Source organism: Genypterus blacodes, unplaced genomic scaffold (genome assembly GCF_046128005.1).
Source record: "Genypterus blacodes isolate CSIRO-AG114 ecotype Tasmania unplaced genomic scaffold, CSIRO-AGI_Gbla_v1 ptg000055l_1, whole genome shotgun sequence".
Lineage (NCBI taxonomy): Eukaryota > Metazoa > Chordata > Actinopteri > Ophidiiformes > Ophidiidae > Genypterus > Genypterus blacodes.
The window spans coordinates 1,377,168-1,391,872 of NW_027466867.1; the positions used below are offsets into that span (position 1 = coordinate 1,377,168).

The window sequence follows — 14,705 nt, forward strand, 5'->3', positions numbered from 1 at the left end:
GCGCGCTCCCGTGAAAGGCCTGAGCGGGGCGTGGCCGAGACCGCCCTCACCGTGAACTTTGCACGTAGACGCGCTTTACGTTTGAACGCATTTCTACGGAAGGTGAGAGGTGACATCCGGTGTCCGTAGATGTATAGACGCGATTTTTAAATTTATGTTAACCAGCGCTATTGTTATAGGTGTTCGTCTTCATAGGTTTTAAAAAATCTATTTTACGTTCTATTTATTATTACCTAATTGTATTTAATAATTAATAGATTACAAAAGATTGAATACTGACGATTTAAATCATGCCAAGTGTATTGCCTCATTAAAGGTACCAGTTAAACTTCTATTAAATTCTAAATGATGACTGACTGAATGCTTTTTGAACAAATATCAATAATCAATGAGCCGGACATGAAGAAACAAACGCTAATGATCAATCCTAATACGACAAGAGTGCTGCTGTATGGGGCTTGGGGGGTTGTTGTGTTGCAGCATCCTTATATTGCTTTCACTTTTCTCAGGCCCTTCACTTCATGGTCACAAATCAGGAGTTGGAAGAGGAAGAATAAACTCTATTCATCCCAATCTATCCATTCTCCCCACCCACTGCAGCCAGGGTCAGAGTCCAGACTACTGCACAGAGCTATCAGGAAACTAAATAAGAAGCTCTTCACTAAACCCAACACAGTACCTGTCCTTGCCTTTCCCAGCATTTACTTGAATAACATTAAGAAAAGTATTTAGGAGCACTGGAGGATACATGAAGGTGTTAAATATGTGTAATGTCTAACTCCAAAATGTTCAGAACAAAGCAAAACATAACAGCAATCCCCTCCATAGTCAACCAAGAATACTTTATTTCTCCCATTTCTTTAAGACTTTCTTCTTTTGGTGAAATACAGTATATTAATTTTAGAGTAAGGTGGAGAAAAGTGCACTCAGTAGAAGAGGTGATGGTTCACAGGGCAGCAGGCAGGGGGCAGTAGATGAGTGAGGGAAGAGGCGCAACATGTTACCAAGGACAAAACTTGACGGAGCAGGAAATGCTCAGTCAATTTCACAGCAAAATTGAGGCGTATGCACATTTTTCATCTTCTGTACAGTAAATCTGATATAGTGTTGTAATATCCCCAATTTAATCACAGAACAGACTTTGTGATAAACTCACGAGTTTCACTTTATCGCATCTTTCACAAGCTTTATTTTAACACTGTAAAATTTCTGTCTTTTATTTAACTTCCAGGAAACTGTTTTGCTCAACAGTAATATATTAATTGTCATACTAATATATAGTATATTTCTACAAATCATGGAGTCACTTGATGCAGTGTTTTGCTCCCTCAAACACACAACCTCCCCCACCCCTATAAGAGGCTCTCAGTGAAGCTAAATATTCCAATTGTGTGCTACACATTCATACCCCAAACCACACACACACACACCACATGTTTCACAAAAGGCTCAAGTACAGTCCCGCTCCTACGTAGACTCAAGTTCACATTGGTGATAAACTGCAAAATCATGACAATGTTCAGTCAAGGCAATGTGCATACACATGCTGGTCATTGGTTATATTCTCACAGAGAAATTCAAAGGCATGAAGAAGATTTCATACAACACAGTGTAAATGTGCACATTCCCTTAAAGTGCACATATGGAATGGGAGGGGAACTCTGTGATGAAGACATACATGTATAACTTCCAGAGTTTGGTGGCCTAATCTCAGCTAATTTCAGAAAGGTTGTCAAAGGAGCAAAAACATGACGTGGGATAACAAAGTGTTCTAAAAGAAGCAGTTTATATAACATGGCAGCCTCTGTTAAGCAGGTATGTGCAATAGGGAAGGTCTGTGAATAGTGCAAAAATGCACTCGCGCACACGCGCACACACACACACCCACAGAAAAGGGATCAAGACACGCTTACCCATACCCCACAATTAATTCGATTTTTACAGTCAATCATTAATAAATTATCATCCAACCTCACTCTTCATAAAAGGCAATCCAGGTAAAAGTGAAAATTCCAACAACAAAAAAAATCAAGTAAAAGTCTAAAAAGACAAAGAAAAATAAAGCACCAGTTGGTCATCAAATAATAACATTGGACAATAATAAAAAAAATAAGGCAACGGATGCCAATTAAAACTAAAATTTGAAATGGTATTGAAACAAAAACGGCAATGGAAACAACAATGGCCCAGGAACAAAAGGTGTGATGCTGAGGAGAAAACAACAACACTGTCAGCTAAAATGACCTCCAAACATAAACCCCTTCCCCCTCTCTCTGGAACGATCCGCTGTCAGGTCCCCTTCACAAGAGGCACCTCTCCTGAGTCCACCCGTCACGTTTGGCAGAGATGGACCCTGACGCAGGTTGAATTGTAGGTTAAGCTGGCAAAATGGGCACTGATCACAGAAGGAAGAGTCAAGTCTGCTGTGCACCTTTTCCTTCATCCAGGTTTGCACGTGAGATAGATTGGAAAGGAATGGCGGCACATGGATCACACATCGGTACAAAGCAAAGAAAGTCAAGCAGGCATCAAACACAATTCATCTCGTTAAAAATGGAAAGTCTAAAACAAGAAAAATGTAAACAAAGTCTATTTTGATGGAACTCAAAGTGTCATGCATGTCATCTCAGAAGGCCGGGTCACTTCCTCGTCGGGATGTCCGGCTGCCCTGGTTGGAGAGGTGTAAGGGTGCAGTCGTGCTGAAGGTGCTGAGGTAAATAAGCTCCTCCTATTCAACTTTGACACCCATTTTCTCTGTGTTTAGCAGGTAGAGGCTGTCGTCTATCAGGAAACTGGATGGAGAACGAAGCAGAGAGGAGATACAAGAGTCATTTACAATATTTTCAACGTCATTATGATATCCGGAAGAAAGAGGAAGCACTGTAAGTGTGTGGACAAACCTGTAGAAAAGGAAGTGCACAGGGATGGTACTAAGGTGCCAAACTGCATGAGCATCCAAGACCCAGAGAAATGGAGGGAAGTCTAGCAGCTCCAGCAGGGCCAGACCATGAAGCAGCAGCACCACCAGGCCACACTTCCACCAGTAGGGCAGTGTCCGTCGGTTCTGCCAGCACCAGCAAAGCCACCAGAGGAGGTTCACCATGCCTGGTGTGTGTGTGTGAGTGAGTGAGTGAGTGAGTGAGTGAGTGAGTGAGTGAGTGTGTGAGTGTGTGAGTGTGTGAGTGTGTGAGTGAGAGAGAGAGAGAGAGAGATATCTGGGTTCAGAGAGAGGGTATATGGCGGAGGAATGGCAGCACAGCATGGACATGACAATCTAGTAACATGAACATACATACCACCACAGATTGTCTATAGAAGTACAGCTTTAGATAAGGATGAACCATTATTTAAAATGAACAACAGTACTGTACCAACAGTTGCATTGGCAGCCATGTTGTAGCCATAGTCGAAACTGACAAAGGTCAAGTAGGACACGTGTGAGGTAAAGACCAAGATCAGCAGGGCTCCCACCATGCTGGACACGCTTGGCCGCCTCAGGCCCAGCGTTCTGCCAAAGAACAGAAATGAAGTTATAAGTAAGTATATAACACCTACATTGGACAAATGTAAACATGTGTAGGTCATTCGGAGTACCTGCTGAAGAGCTTACCTGACACAGCACAGGTAGATTGAGTAAAGAATGACGGCTGTTGCGCAGAAATAATCCATTTTCTAAAAGAGAACATGTACAGACACACAAATTTACTGACACATGTAAGGCGGCATCTAGATTGAGTAGAGTTGTAAAGCTAAGACCATTTAGAGAACTGCACTTGCTTTTAAATGTGAATAATTGGTTACAGGATATGCCAGAATTAAAGCTTTGACATGGCTTTAATTCTTCACTGCTGCTACTGCTGCTTTGATTTTGAAGTTTGCGTGTTTAAATGGATCACATTTACCTCTGTGAGATAAGTATCCCGGGTGTGAAAGACCGTAGACCAGAACCAGGCATTAAGAGACACCTAGAAGAAAAGAATAAGTTAAAATACTATTATGAACCGTGTCATGAAGCTACCATAAAGTATTGTGTGTTTGTTATGTAATCTATCTCTCTTTCTGACTTAGACACACAGAATACGACCCACCAGGGAGAAGGCGTTGATGGTGTGGTACATGGGACTTTGGCGTGGCACAGTGCTCCGATAGCGCAGCATCATGAGAAGGCAAGCCAAGCCATTCAGCAGAGAAGCCAGGGCAGACGCTGGCTCCTCAAAACACAGAAAACGTGCAAATGGCCACTGGGGGGAACAGAAAATATTCTCAAGTGAGCGGAGTTCGCAGCCTCTTTCACTGACAGCTTGCATGAGTAGTAAGAAACAAACCTTCCCGTGGAACTGTGGGACTGTGTACCCCTCAGCCTGGTAAAGACCCACGGTGGTCCACATGCAGTGATAGCGACAATCGTCACGACATGTCCAACCTAGACAACAGGGAAAGAGAGAACAGCTGAAATTTTTATCATCAAAATAACATTTCACCTTGAGACTTTGTTGACAGAATCTGTGTATTGACTTTCTTTATAATGATTTAATAGTGTAGCACTCTCACTCATTCATACAGACACACACACACACACACACACAATAGTAACACTCACAGTGTAGTGAGTAACTGGCTGAGTAACAACACAACAGTTGTAAAACCTTGTTCAGCTTGAAAAACAGGCTTTTCGTTTCACATTATACGGCAACAGATGTAGTTCTGGAAACACTAATCAATAAACCGATCGGTCCACTGAGAGAATAATTTAAATAACTGACTCAATGTAGAACTTATTAACTAATTTAAATTGGAAGTCAAGAAAACGAATACTTATTTTTCTGTTTCGTGTGAATATGAAGTAACTCCTATTGTGCAGCATTTTATTTCGACAAAGTAAATGCTGACTTATCGATTACTGCGTCAGATGACATCACAGCTGTTATTAATGATAGATAAAGCAGTTTCAATGAAGTTAGCTTTAGCTTCATTTCCCTATCTAAACCCGGTTAGAAAGCTAGCGTGAGTTATCCCATGATCACGTCAACTACCATTCATTCTATACGGCTCATAAACGCTCTGAATGCTAGCATGCTAAGTTAGCTTAAGTTAGCAACCCTGCCAACAACAACAACTTTTCACCTGTCAGCGCCATGTAGTGTGGCTGGTCAGACTGGAAGTCTCGTAGCCGAGCTCCGGTGCAGTTGGTCCGCATGCATTGCTTCACACACTCCCGGTAAACTGGCTCTTTGTCGCCTTGCGAGGAGTCCACTGTGGCGGCGGACAGCAGGAGCAGAGCAACGCTGGCCAGAGCGGAGAGTCTGACAGATGTTAGCGGAGAGGCCATGGTGTGTTGTGTGTGAGTGCGTGTGTGTGTGTGTGTCGGCCCGTCAGGATTCACAAAGGCACGGCGGGGCGACGGCAGCATCGGCGACTCACTACCGTCCACATCACCGGCTCGACCGTCTGTTCTTGTAGTCACTATCCCGGTGCTCACGCTCCCGTCCACTTTCCCCCTGACCTTTGATCGGTACACCAAGATTCACGCTCACATAGGTTTCCGGCTGTGATCTCCAAAATAAAACACACAATTTTAGGATTTCCGGTGATAAATCATGCAGTGTGTCCTACGTTAATTGGTCCTGATTCAATTAAGTGGCGATGCGAGTCTCTAGATCCTGTTCGTAATATTATTATTATTTTACTTTCACATTATATGCATCTATTTAGAAGGGATGGTGTTTTGTTGTTGTCATTAGTACTTCCTGGTTTGAGCTTAAACATTGCAATTTTTATATTGACCCTCTAAATACCATAAGGTCTCATAGTTAATCACTAAATTAAAATGTTTTGTGAACAAGTGAACAATTTCAATGTGTATCATCTGATGAAGCCAGTAACCATTAAAACAACTTTAAAAAAAAGGAATGGAATAAAATGGTCAAATGCCACAATAGACCCTTTATTATTGAATAACATCCACCTGAGTGGAATGGAAACTGAAACAAAACGTTTACTATAAAACAAACAGATCTTCATTCCAGAGGTTGCACGTTCACCTTCATTTGAGTTTAGCAATGTGATTATAACAAATGAATGTAGAAATACCAGAAAGACACAAAGGAAGGTTTTTCCACTGTAGTACACAACATGCATTGAAGCCACATACAGCATCATTCACATAACATCAAACACATTACCCAATGTATAGACTATTTACAAAGCCCACATTTGTGCTCCTAATTACACATGCCCGCACCCTCTGTCATCACAGCTATGTGCAAAATACACCTTGATCACCTATGAAAATTTTAAGTAAAACATTGTCTGAGCATTGTCAGGCAAGCTGTTATTTTAAGCAAAAGAGATGAATTGGGAAAATATGCAAATATAAACAAAAAAAATTTGTCCAGTGTTTTTAAAATAACAGGGTTGAAAACAAAGGCAAAGGGCCTCATTATTCAGTTTGATGCAAAATCCCTTGGTCAGTCAGTCTCCAGTTGATATGGGGGTCTAAGTTGGAACAGACTGAAGCCATCGGAAAATCTGTCAATTGAAGATGTGAGGAAGATGCAGCTACACATCTGTGAGCTTATGCTTTTTAAAAACAGCAATGCAAGCAGGGAAAATGGTATAAGTAAGTTTGAATTAAAAACATATGCCAAAATTGTCTGGAAAGGAAAAAAAGAATTGAGATTCAGATTGCAGGTCTCTCTTGCTTGCTCTTGCTACCCAAACTAAATCTAAACTCCACAAACAAACGATAGTCTGTATGATAAAAAGAATACAAACAATTTACTTGAAGTTCACTCCCTCCTCCAACATTTTAGCCAGTCTAGTTTTCCATGATTGTTCAACTGCAGGATGGGCGAAACTATATACCCTACTAAAATGCTGGAAGTTACAGGAATCATCACAAGGCACCAAGAAGTCTTGTAATCCAGATTCACAAACTCAGTCACTACCCAGGCTATTATTACAGGAAAATATGAACAAAATATGATGACAAGATTGTTGATGATGATCTGTAGTGCCTTTTTCTTCTGTGGGTGGATGTGTCCTCCTCCAGGGGAAGATCTCTTCAGACTCCAGAGGACATAGCAGTCACAAAATCCAATAACAGGGAGCGTGGCAGCATGAAATAGAGCATCTACACCAAGAAAAAATATTGAAGTTGCGATGGCAAGGAAACAGCCATAAGCAGCTGTAATCATCCAAATAGCAACAGCGATCAGAACCCTGGGAGTCAGAGACTTTCTTGCACGATACATAATTGGATGAACCACAGCCAGGTAACATTCCAAAGAGATACAAGCAAGAAGCAGAGGCCTTCCACACACACTCAATGAAAAGAAGAGGTTACTAACTGCTTTGTAGACAAAGTTAAAGGGCATTATTATGCGAAACATATCCGGGAAAAGAGTGAATAAAAAAATTGCGTCCATGAGAAAGATGTTTGTCACAAAGACATCGTGCGGAGTGAATGAGGTTCTCTTCTTCCACTTCTGAAACATCTCCCAAATTAAAGCGACATCAGCAGGAAACCCCAAAACAGTAGAGACACCAATGAAAAATATCCATACAATATAACCCTCCCTTTGATCTGAACAATCGAATAAGTCACTCTTTGTCACATTAGAGTTCTCGCTGATATTCATTGTCCAAGACATTTAGGCTTGAGCAAGTATCGAGTATTTCTTCAGAGATTACAAAAATGATAAACACACTCTATTGTTTCCTTCGTTTGTGTTCAAATCAAAGCTGACTTCTGTATACATGGGATATTATTTGAATAGTGGAGGCGTGGAGATTAAAACAGCATTACTATCAGTCAAGTAGAACACCTGTCACAGTCCTCAGTTTTACATTTCCCCTGATCGCAGGGAAGCTTCCAAACCGCTACCATGTTCATATTCCAGTCCATGTGCCTTCAGCGCTCTACAGTGCCCCCCTCTGTCAGCCAGCAGTACTGTCACTCATGCCACCCACTTAAACCAACATGTCTGTTGGTGTGGTACGAAAGACAGTGGATATTATCTGTACTTCTCTATTCGTTACATTGGACACACAGACACAGTCACAACAACAGGGGAGAAAGAGCAATGAGACAGAGGAGTACAAGTGGAAACTTGATTGAAGTTCACTCCCTCCTCCAACATTTTAGCCAGTCTAGTTTTCCATTACATTACGTGCATTTGGCAGACGCTTTTATCCAAAGCGACTTACATTACATTACCACCCTACGCAGAGGGGGGAGCAATTGAGGGTTCGGTGCCTTGCTCAGGGGCACCTCGGCAGGGGCTCGAACCGGCAACCCTCCGGTTCCCAAGCGGAAGCACTACCCATTGAGCCACTGCCTCCCACACATGATTCCATGATTGTTCAACTGCATGATGGGTGAAACTATATACCCTACTAAAATGCTGGAAGTTACAGGAATCATCACAAGGCACCAGGAAGTCTTGTCATCCAGATTCACAAACTCAGTCACTACCCAGGCTATTATTACAGGAAAATATGAACAAAATATGATGACAAGATTGTTGATGATGATCTGTAGTGCCTTTTTCTTCTTTGGGTGGATGTGTCCTCCTCCAGGGGAAGATCTCTTCAGGCTCCAGAGGACATAGCAGTCACAAAATCCAATAACAGGGAGCGTGGCAGCATGAAACACAACATCTACACCAAGAAAAAATATTGAAGAATCAACAAATGTCATGGCAAGGAAACAGCCATAAGCAGCTGTAATCATCCAAATAGCAACAGCGATCAGAACCCTGGGAGTCAGAGACTTTCTTGCGCGATACATAATTGGATGAACCACAGCCAGGTAACATTCCAAAGAGATACAAGCAAGAAGCAGAGGCCTTCCACACACACTCAATGAAAAGAAGAGGTGACTAACTGCTTTGTAGTAAAAGTTAAAGGGCATTATTATGCGAAACATATCCGGGAAAAGAGTGAATAAAAAAATTGCGTCCATGAGAAAGATGTTTGTCACAAAGACATCGTGCGGAGTGAATGAGGTTCTCTTCTTCCACTTCTGAAACATCTCCCAAATTAAAGCGACATCAGCAGGAAACCCCAAAACAGTGGAGACACCAATGAAAAATATCCATAAAATATAACCCTCCATTTGATCTGAACACTCGAATAAGTCACTCTTTGTCACATTAGAGTTCTCGCTGATATTCATTGTCCAAGACATTTAGGCTTGAGCAAGTATCGAGTATTTCTTCAGAGATTACAAAAATGATAAACACACTCTATTGTTTCCTTCGTTTGTGTTCAAATCAAAGCTGACTTCTGTATACATGGGATATTATTTGAATAGTGGAGGCGTGGAGATTAAAACAGCATTACTATCAGTCAAGTAGAACACCTGTCACAGTCCTCAGTTTTACATTTCCCCTGATCGCAGGGAAGCTTCCAAACCGCTACCATGTTCATATTCCAGTCCATGTGCCTTCAGCGCTCTACAGTGCCCCCCTCTGTCAGCCAGCAGTACTGTCACTCATGCCACCCACTTAAACCAACATGTCTGTTGGTGTCGGTGTGGTACGAAAGATAGTGGATATTATCTGTACTTCTCTATTCGTTACATTGGACACACAGACACAGTCACAACAACAGGGGAGAAAGAGCAATGAGACAGAGGAGTACAAGTGGAAACTTGATTGAAGTTCACTCCCTCCTCCACAATTTTAGCCAGTCTAGTTTTCCATGATTGTTCAACTGCATGATGGGTGAAACTATATACCCTACTAAAATGCTGGAAGTTACAGGAATCATCACAAGGCACCAGGAAGTCTTGTCATCCAGATTCACAAACTCAGTCACTACCCAGGCTATTATTACAGGAAAATATGAACAAAATATGATGACAAGATTGTTGATGATGATCTGTAGTGCCTTTTTCTTCTGTGGGTGGATGTGTCCTCCTCCAGGGGAAGATCTCTTCAGACTCCAGAGGACATAGCAGTCACAAAATCCAATAACAGGGAGCGTGGCAGCATGAACATATCCAGTATAAGAACAAATAAAAAAATTGCGTCCATGAGAAAGATGTTTGTCACAAAGACATCGTGGGGAGTGAATGAGGTTCTCTTCTTCCACTTCTGAAACATCTCCCAAATTACAGCAACATCAGCAGGAAACCCCAAAACAATGGAGGCAACAGCAAAAAACATCCATAAAATAGAACCCTCCATTTGATCTGAACACTCGAATAAGCCACTCTCTGTCACATTAGAGTTCTCGCTGATATTCATTGTCAGGGACATTTAGGCTTGAGCAAGTATCACCTATTCTTCAAAGATTTAAAAAAAAAAAAAATGATAAACACACTGTATTAATTCCTTTGTTTGTGTTCAAATCACATCCACGACACAATTAAACACCAAGCTGACCTCTGTTATATATGGCATAGTATTTGAATAGTGGGGGTGTGGAGGTGGAAACAGCTTTATTATCTGTCAAGTAGAACACCTGTCACAGTCCTCAGCTTTACATTTACATATACATTTAGTCATTTGGTGCTTACATAGCAACCTGTATGAGATTTGAATACAACACAAACAAAGATCTAGGCCGGAGAGACAACAACAAGAGTAATTTCCCAGAAGTGGTGATGTTCCTACTTCCCCTCATTAATATGTCGCAAATCAAAATCATGTGCAGTTTAAATTGGTCATGTCAGATGCCATAAGTATCCTACACATTACTTACAGTACGTAATGAGGGATAGATTTGTTTAATCTGACAGAAAGATAAACAACAAAATAGAGGTAAATCTTACACGTCCTTATTTAAAAAACAAATCTGTATTATTTAATTGGTTGGAGTTAAAATCACGTGTATTGGAACGGTACCTGCCAAAGCGCCCGAAGGTTGATATCAGGAGTCAAAGGAGTATTATTGTTTGATTGCAGGACGCTTCCAAACCGCCACCATGTGCATATTCCAGTCCATGTGTATTTAGCGCTCTACAGTGCTCCCCTCTGTCAGCCAGCAGTACTGTCACTCATGCCACACATTTAAACCAACAGACACGGTGTCGTACGAAAGATAGTGGATTTTATTTGTACTTCTTTATTCGTTACATTGGAGACACAGACACAGTCACAACAACAGGGGAGAACGAGCAGTGAGACAGAGGAGGAAAAGTGGAAACAAAGGCGTTTTCCTTTTGTCTCCCTCTTTTCTTCCTTCCACTCACCGCCCTTTCGCCATCTCTGTCTCCATTTACAGGATTTATTGCGAACAAATCGTGCTCCCCTATTTTCGCTGCAACTTTTCCTTTCATACCTGCAGGATGCATCAGATAGGGAGGGACAAAAGAGAGGGAAAGGCAAACTATTTTAGTACAACACTGCCCTCTCTTTTACTCGGCTCACCTACTGGATACAAACACAGGGACAAATCCATCAAATACTGCGTCCAGTTGAGACTAACAGACCATTTTCGGTCAGACTACTTACTTGTTTCAAATAAGCGACTGTGCATGCACCACAGCACCCAAGAAACTCATTTGGCTGACCGCGGTACACACTGGACTGCATAGGCATACACAACGTACGTAGGTATGATGCATGCACTGTTGGCCTCAACACCAAGTGACAGAAGTGAGTGATGGGGGGAAAAGGTTGAGGAACAAGAGGCAGGGAGAGAGATGGAAAAAGGAGTTGTTAAAATATCACAAGATTATTTTTATTGAAAATAATCCCATGCTCCCCTGTTGGTACTCACACACAAACACTCCCACAGCCTTCAGTCCTCTCATTGAGTATCTCAATAAAGGAGACAAGTCTTTTCATAGTGAGCTGGCAAGGGGAAAGAGTGGGCCGGGGCGTGAGTGTGTGCAAGGAATCTACGGCGTTGGAGACGAGAGAGTGAGTCGATGGAGGTAGGGAGTATGGGTTCGGACGGGGGTCGAGGTCTTGGAAGTGGTGGATTTACTCCTCCTTCTCCTCTCCGTGTGTGATGACGTAGCAGATGTTCTTGTAGTCCACATTGCCAGCCACATCAGGGGGGAAGGCAGCCCACAGGTTGGTCATCTGCAGAGGGGAGATGATGACGGTTTACCACCTTGAACAACAGCTACATCTTTCTAAATGAGTGTCAGAGAAGGATCAGAGAACAGTCAGCTCACCTCCTCAGCGGTGAACCTGTCGCACTGGGTGGTCAGGAGCTCCTCAAGGCTGGAGAAGGAAAATGGAGAGGGGAATTTGTTACAAGGTAATGCCACAATGAGCTCAAGTTGATATAAAAAGAAGATGTTGAAGCTGAAGTTCTTACAATTCCTTCTTGATTGCGCCAGTGCCCTCTGGGTCCAGGACCTTGAAAGCGCTCACGATAACGTCCTCGGGGTCGGCACCTGAAAGCAACAGCAAGGGCTTAGTCCCGATCAGCTGCTCACAATGATGAAACATGTGGAACAGAAACTTCAACAATGTGAACAATGTAGTGTAAAAATTGTTAAGATGAGTAAGATAAGATTAGAACTGTGTAACTTTATCTGCGCGGGCGTGTACATACCCTTCAGCTTCTCGCCGAACATGGTCAAGAAGACAGTGAAGTTGATGGGACCGCTGGCCTCCTTCACCATGGCCTCCAGCTCCTCATTCTTCACGTTCAGTTGGCCCATGGTGGCCAGCACGTCCCTGAGGTCATCCTTGCTGATGATGCCATCTCTGTTCTGGTCAATGATTGTGAAAGCCTGCCAGGGAAGAGGAAGCGAAGAGGTTCATACTCAAGAAGAAACCCAAAACCAGTTGTTGGTCAATAAGGAACTCAAAGACTCAACCTTGTCAACACTTGCAAATGATAATTATTTAAGTCTGCCTACATACATGTAAATGAGTTGTAGCCCCCCGACTTTCCGCCCCCCCCTGCGTTGCTGAGTGGAGCACACTGTGAAACCAAAGATGGCATTGCGAACCTTTTGGGACTTGGCAGCTGGTGTGCCACTTGTCTTTCTAAGGTGTTAAAATGGTCTCGGAATGTCATACAAGCCCCTGTGACATTTAAGGAGCTGGCATTGATTACAGCTGTCATGTCACACGCCCCCCACTCCTTCTTTCTTCACTCCTCTTTCATCTACAGCCATATCTAAAAGAGTCAATTTGTTAAGATTTGTTTCCTACTTGAGCGGTGTCAAATCTGAACTATAAAAATATCCCCTCTCCTTCACTTTTCTCTGTACATTTCCTTCCTTATGATCTGATTTGCTACATACATTGTTGATCTTTCTACTTTGAGCCCCTCTTTCCAGTTTTGATGAGTGCTACTGTGTACCAGCTGCTGGGCTGCATTCCAGGGGAGTCACAGGGAGATACTAAGGGGGATTACTGAGCTGCTGCTGCTGGGAGAAGTGCTGGGACTTCTGTCATCGGTTGAGCTTAGATTTACCGTTCTGTCCTGCTGATGAGGACATATTTTCTGTCTCACAACCAAAGTCATCAGGTCTAGGAACCCTTATCACATTCCCTCAGCAGTGATCACTGTCAGGTGTCCTCTCCTGATATGACGCAGCCTTATCACTTCAGACCTTTGCCCGCGTATTTATTGTACAATTTCATGCCTGGTCGCTGTTACTTTGTGCGGCTGATCTGAACTGTCTGAGATGTGATGAGGAACACGTTACCTCCTTGTACTCCTGGATCTGGCTCTGCTCAAACATGGAGAACACATTGGAGGATCCACCCTCACCCTGCTGCTGCCTCCTCTTGGCCTTCTTGGGTGCCTGAGAAATGATGGAAGGTAAAGACAAACATGCTTACATACATCTTTAGATTACAAGACTGATTCTGGCTCTGGTCTGAGGATTGAATACAAAGATTGGAACAATGCCAGGGAGGATGACCTACGTGAGGTCATAAACAAAAGGACACAAAGGAGACTGAATTGGCTGCTTTCAACAATCGCCACACTGGCATTTGTCAGCTGTTGCTTTGAAATCTTACAATATGTCTCCATGATAATCACAGATTTGTGCCTTTTTTGCTCAATTACTCAATAACATCCTGGGGCTGTAATGATGAACAATGACCCCCAAACACATTGCATGTCAGCATCACATCATAATAGACATTCAAAAAAGTCTTTAGCTGAAGCCAAATGATCTGAGTCCAAACTGTTTTGCTCCAGGGGTTGTTGGTAATCCAGAGAGCAAATTTGTATCAGTGATGCTTTGATCTCATCATCTTAGTGTAGAGAAGATCCTAGATCCTACACTCATCCGATGAGCGCGACCACACTCACCATCTCTCAAGTTTGTGGGGTTGTTGTTGGTCAAGAAGAGAAGCCTACGCCAAGTAGATGTGACTGACATGTAAGCAATGGCCCCTTGGGGCCTTATATACCAGCCCACTGGGACTAACTTTAGCCACACCATCAGGTTTGGCAGGAAAAAAGAGCTGGAGGAAACTAAGAAAAGGAGGGAGGAGCGAGGAGGTGGCTGACCATATCTTCTTACCGATGCTCCAAAATAGGCACCAGGAGTCTTGGAATGAGGTGAATTCAATGCCAACACACAAGCCTGAGTTTAGCGTCATGTGTGGACTAATATGGCCAAACCTATATGGAAATCCAGGGGGCTGCTGATCTGCACCCATATCCTCCTTCTCCTCATCCTCTTCTTGCCTGTCTGTCTGCTGCCTGTCTGTCCTTGATGGCTATTTCTGTTTCTTTTGTATTATAGCCTAACAGTGGGCTATTATGGC

General features: G+C 42.8%; 2 protein-coding genes across 2 annotated transcripts; both read right to left on the minus strand.

The window, feature by feature from the left end:
• Positions 1 to 825: 825 nt before the first annotated feature.
• pgap3 (post-GPI attachment to proteins phospholipase 3) lies at positions 826 to 5,539 on the minus strand. The gene is made up of 8 exons (XM_076152111.1): positions 5,125 to 5,539; positions 4,326 to 4,423; positions 4,089 to 4,241; positions 3,903 to 3,965; positions 3,611 to 3,672; positions 3,372 to 3,508; positions 2,901 to 3,105; positions 826 to 2,792 (listed from the first exon to the last, which is right to left on the minus strand). Exons 1-8 carry the CDS (start codon positions 5,408 to 5,410, stop codon positions 2,729 to 2,731), a joined length of 1,068 nt encoding a protein of 355 aa, XP_076008226.1. The 5' UTR covers positions 5,411 to 5,539; the 3' UTR covers positions 826 to 2,728.
• A 5,535-nt stretch (positions 5,540 to 11,074) lies between these two features.
• On the minus strand, positions 11,075 to 14,381 carry mylpfb (myosin light chain, phosphorylatable, fast skeletal muscle b). Its single transcript, XM_076152176.1, has 6 exons — positions 14,245 to 14,381; positions 13,628 to 13,726; positions 12,520 to 12,700; positions 12,280 to 12,358; positions 12,134 to 12,182; positions 11,075 to 12,038 (listed from the first exon to the last, which is right to left on the minus strand). The coding sequence occupies exons 1-6, from the start codon at positions 14,245 to 14,247 to the stop codon at positions 11,937 to 11,939; spliced, it is 513 nt and encodes a 170-aa protein (XP_076008291.1). The 5' UTR covers positions 14,248 to 14,381; the 3' UTR covers positions 11,075 to 11,936.
• Positions 14,382 to 14,705: the final 324 nt, after the last annotated feature.

Excerpts from the sequence above, each read along its gene's own strand:
- pgap3 (XM_076152111.1), bottom strand. The coding sequence starts at position 5,410 with ATGCTGCCGTCGCCCCGCCGTGCCTTTGTGAATCCTGACGGGCCGACA. Across the intron at positions 3,106-3,371 it reads GGCTGCCAATGCAACTGTTG|GCATGGTGAACCTCCTCTGG; the intron begins GTACAGTACTGT and ends CACACACACCAG. Across the intron at positions 2,793-2,900 it reads GTGCACTTCCTTTTCTACAG|TTTCCTGATAGACGACAGCC; the intron begins GTTTGTCCACAC and ends TTCTCCATCCAG.
- mylpfb (XM_076152176.1), bottom strand. Across the intron at positions 12,359-12,519 it reads GTTCGGCGAGAAGCTGAAGG|GTGCCGACCCCGAGGACGTT; the intron begins GTATGTACACGC and ends TGTTGCTTTCAG. Across the intron at positions 12,183-12,279 it reads GGCGCAATCAAGAAGGAATT|CCTTGAGGAGCTCCTGACCA; the intron begins GTAAGAACTTCA and ends TTCCTTCTCCAG.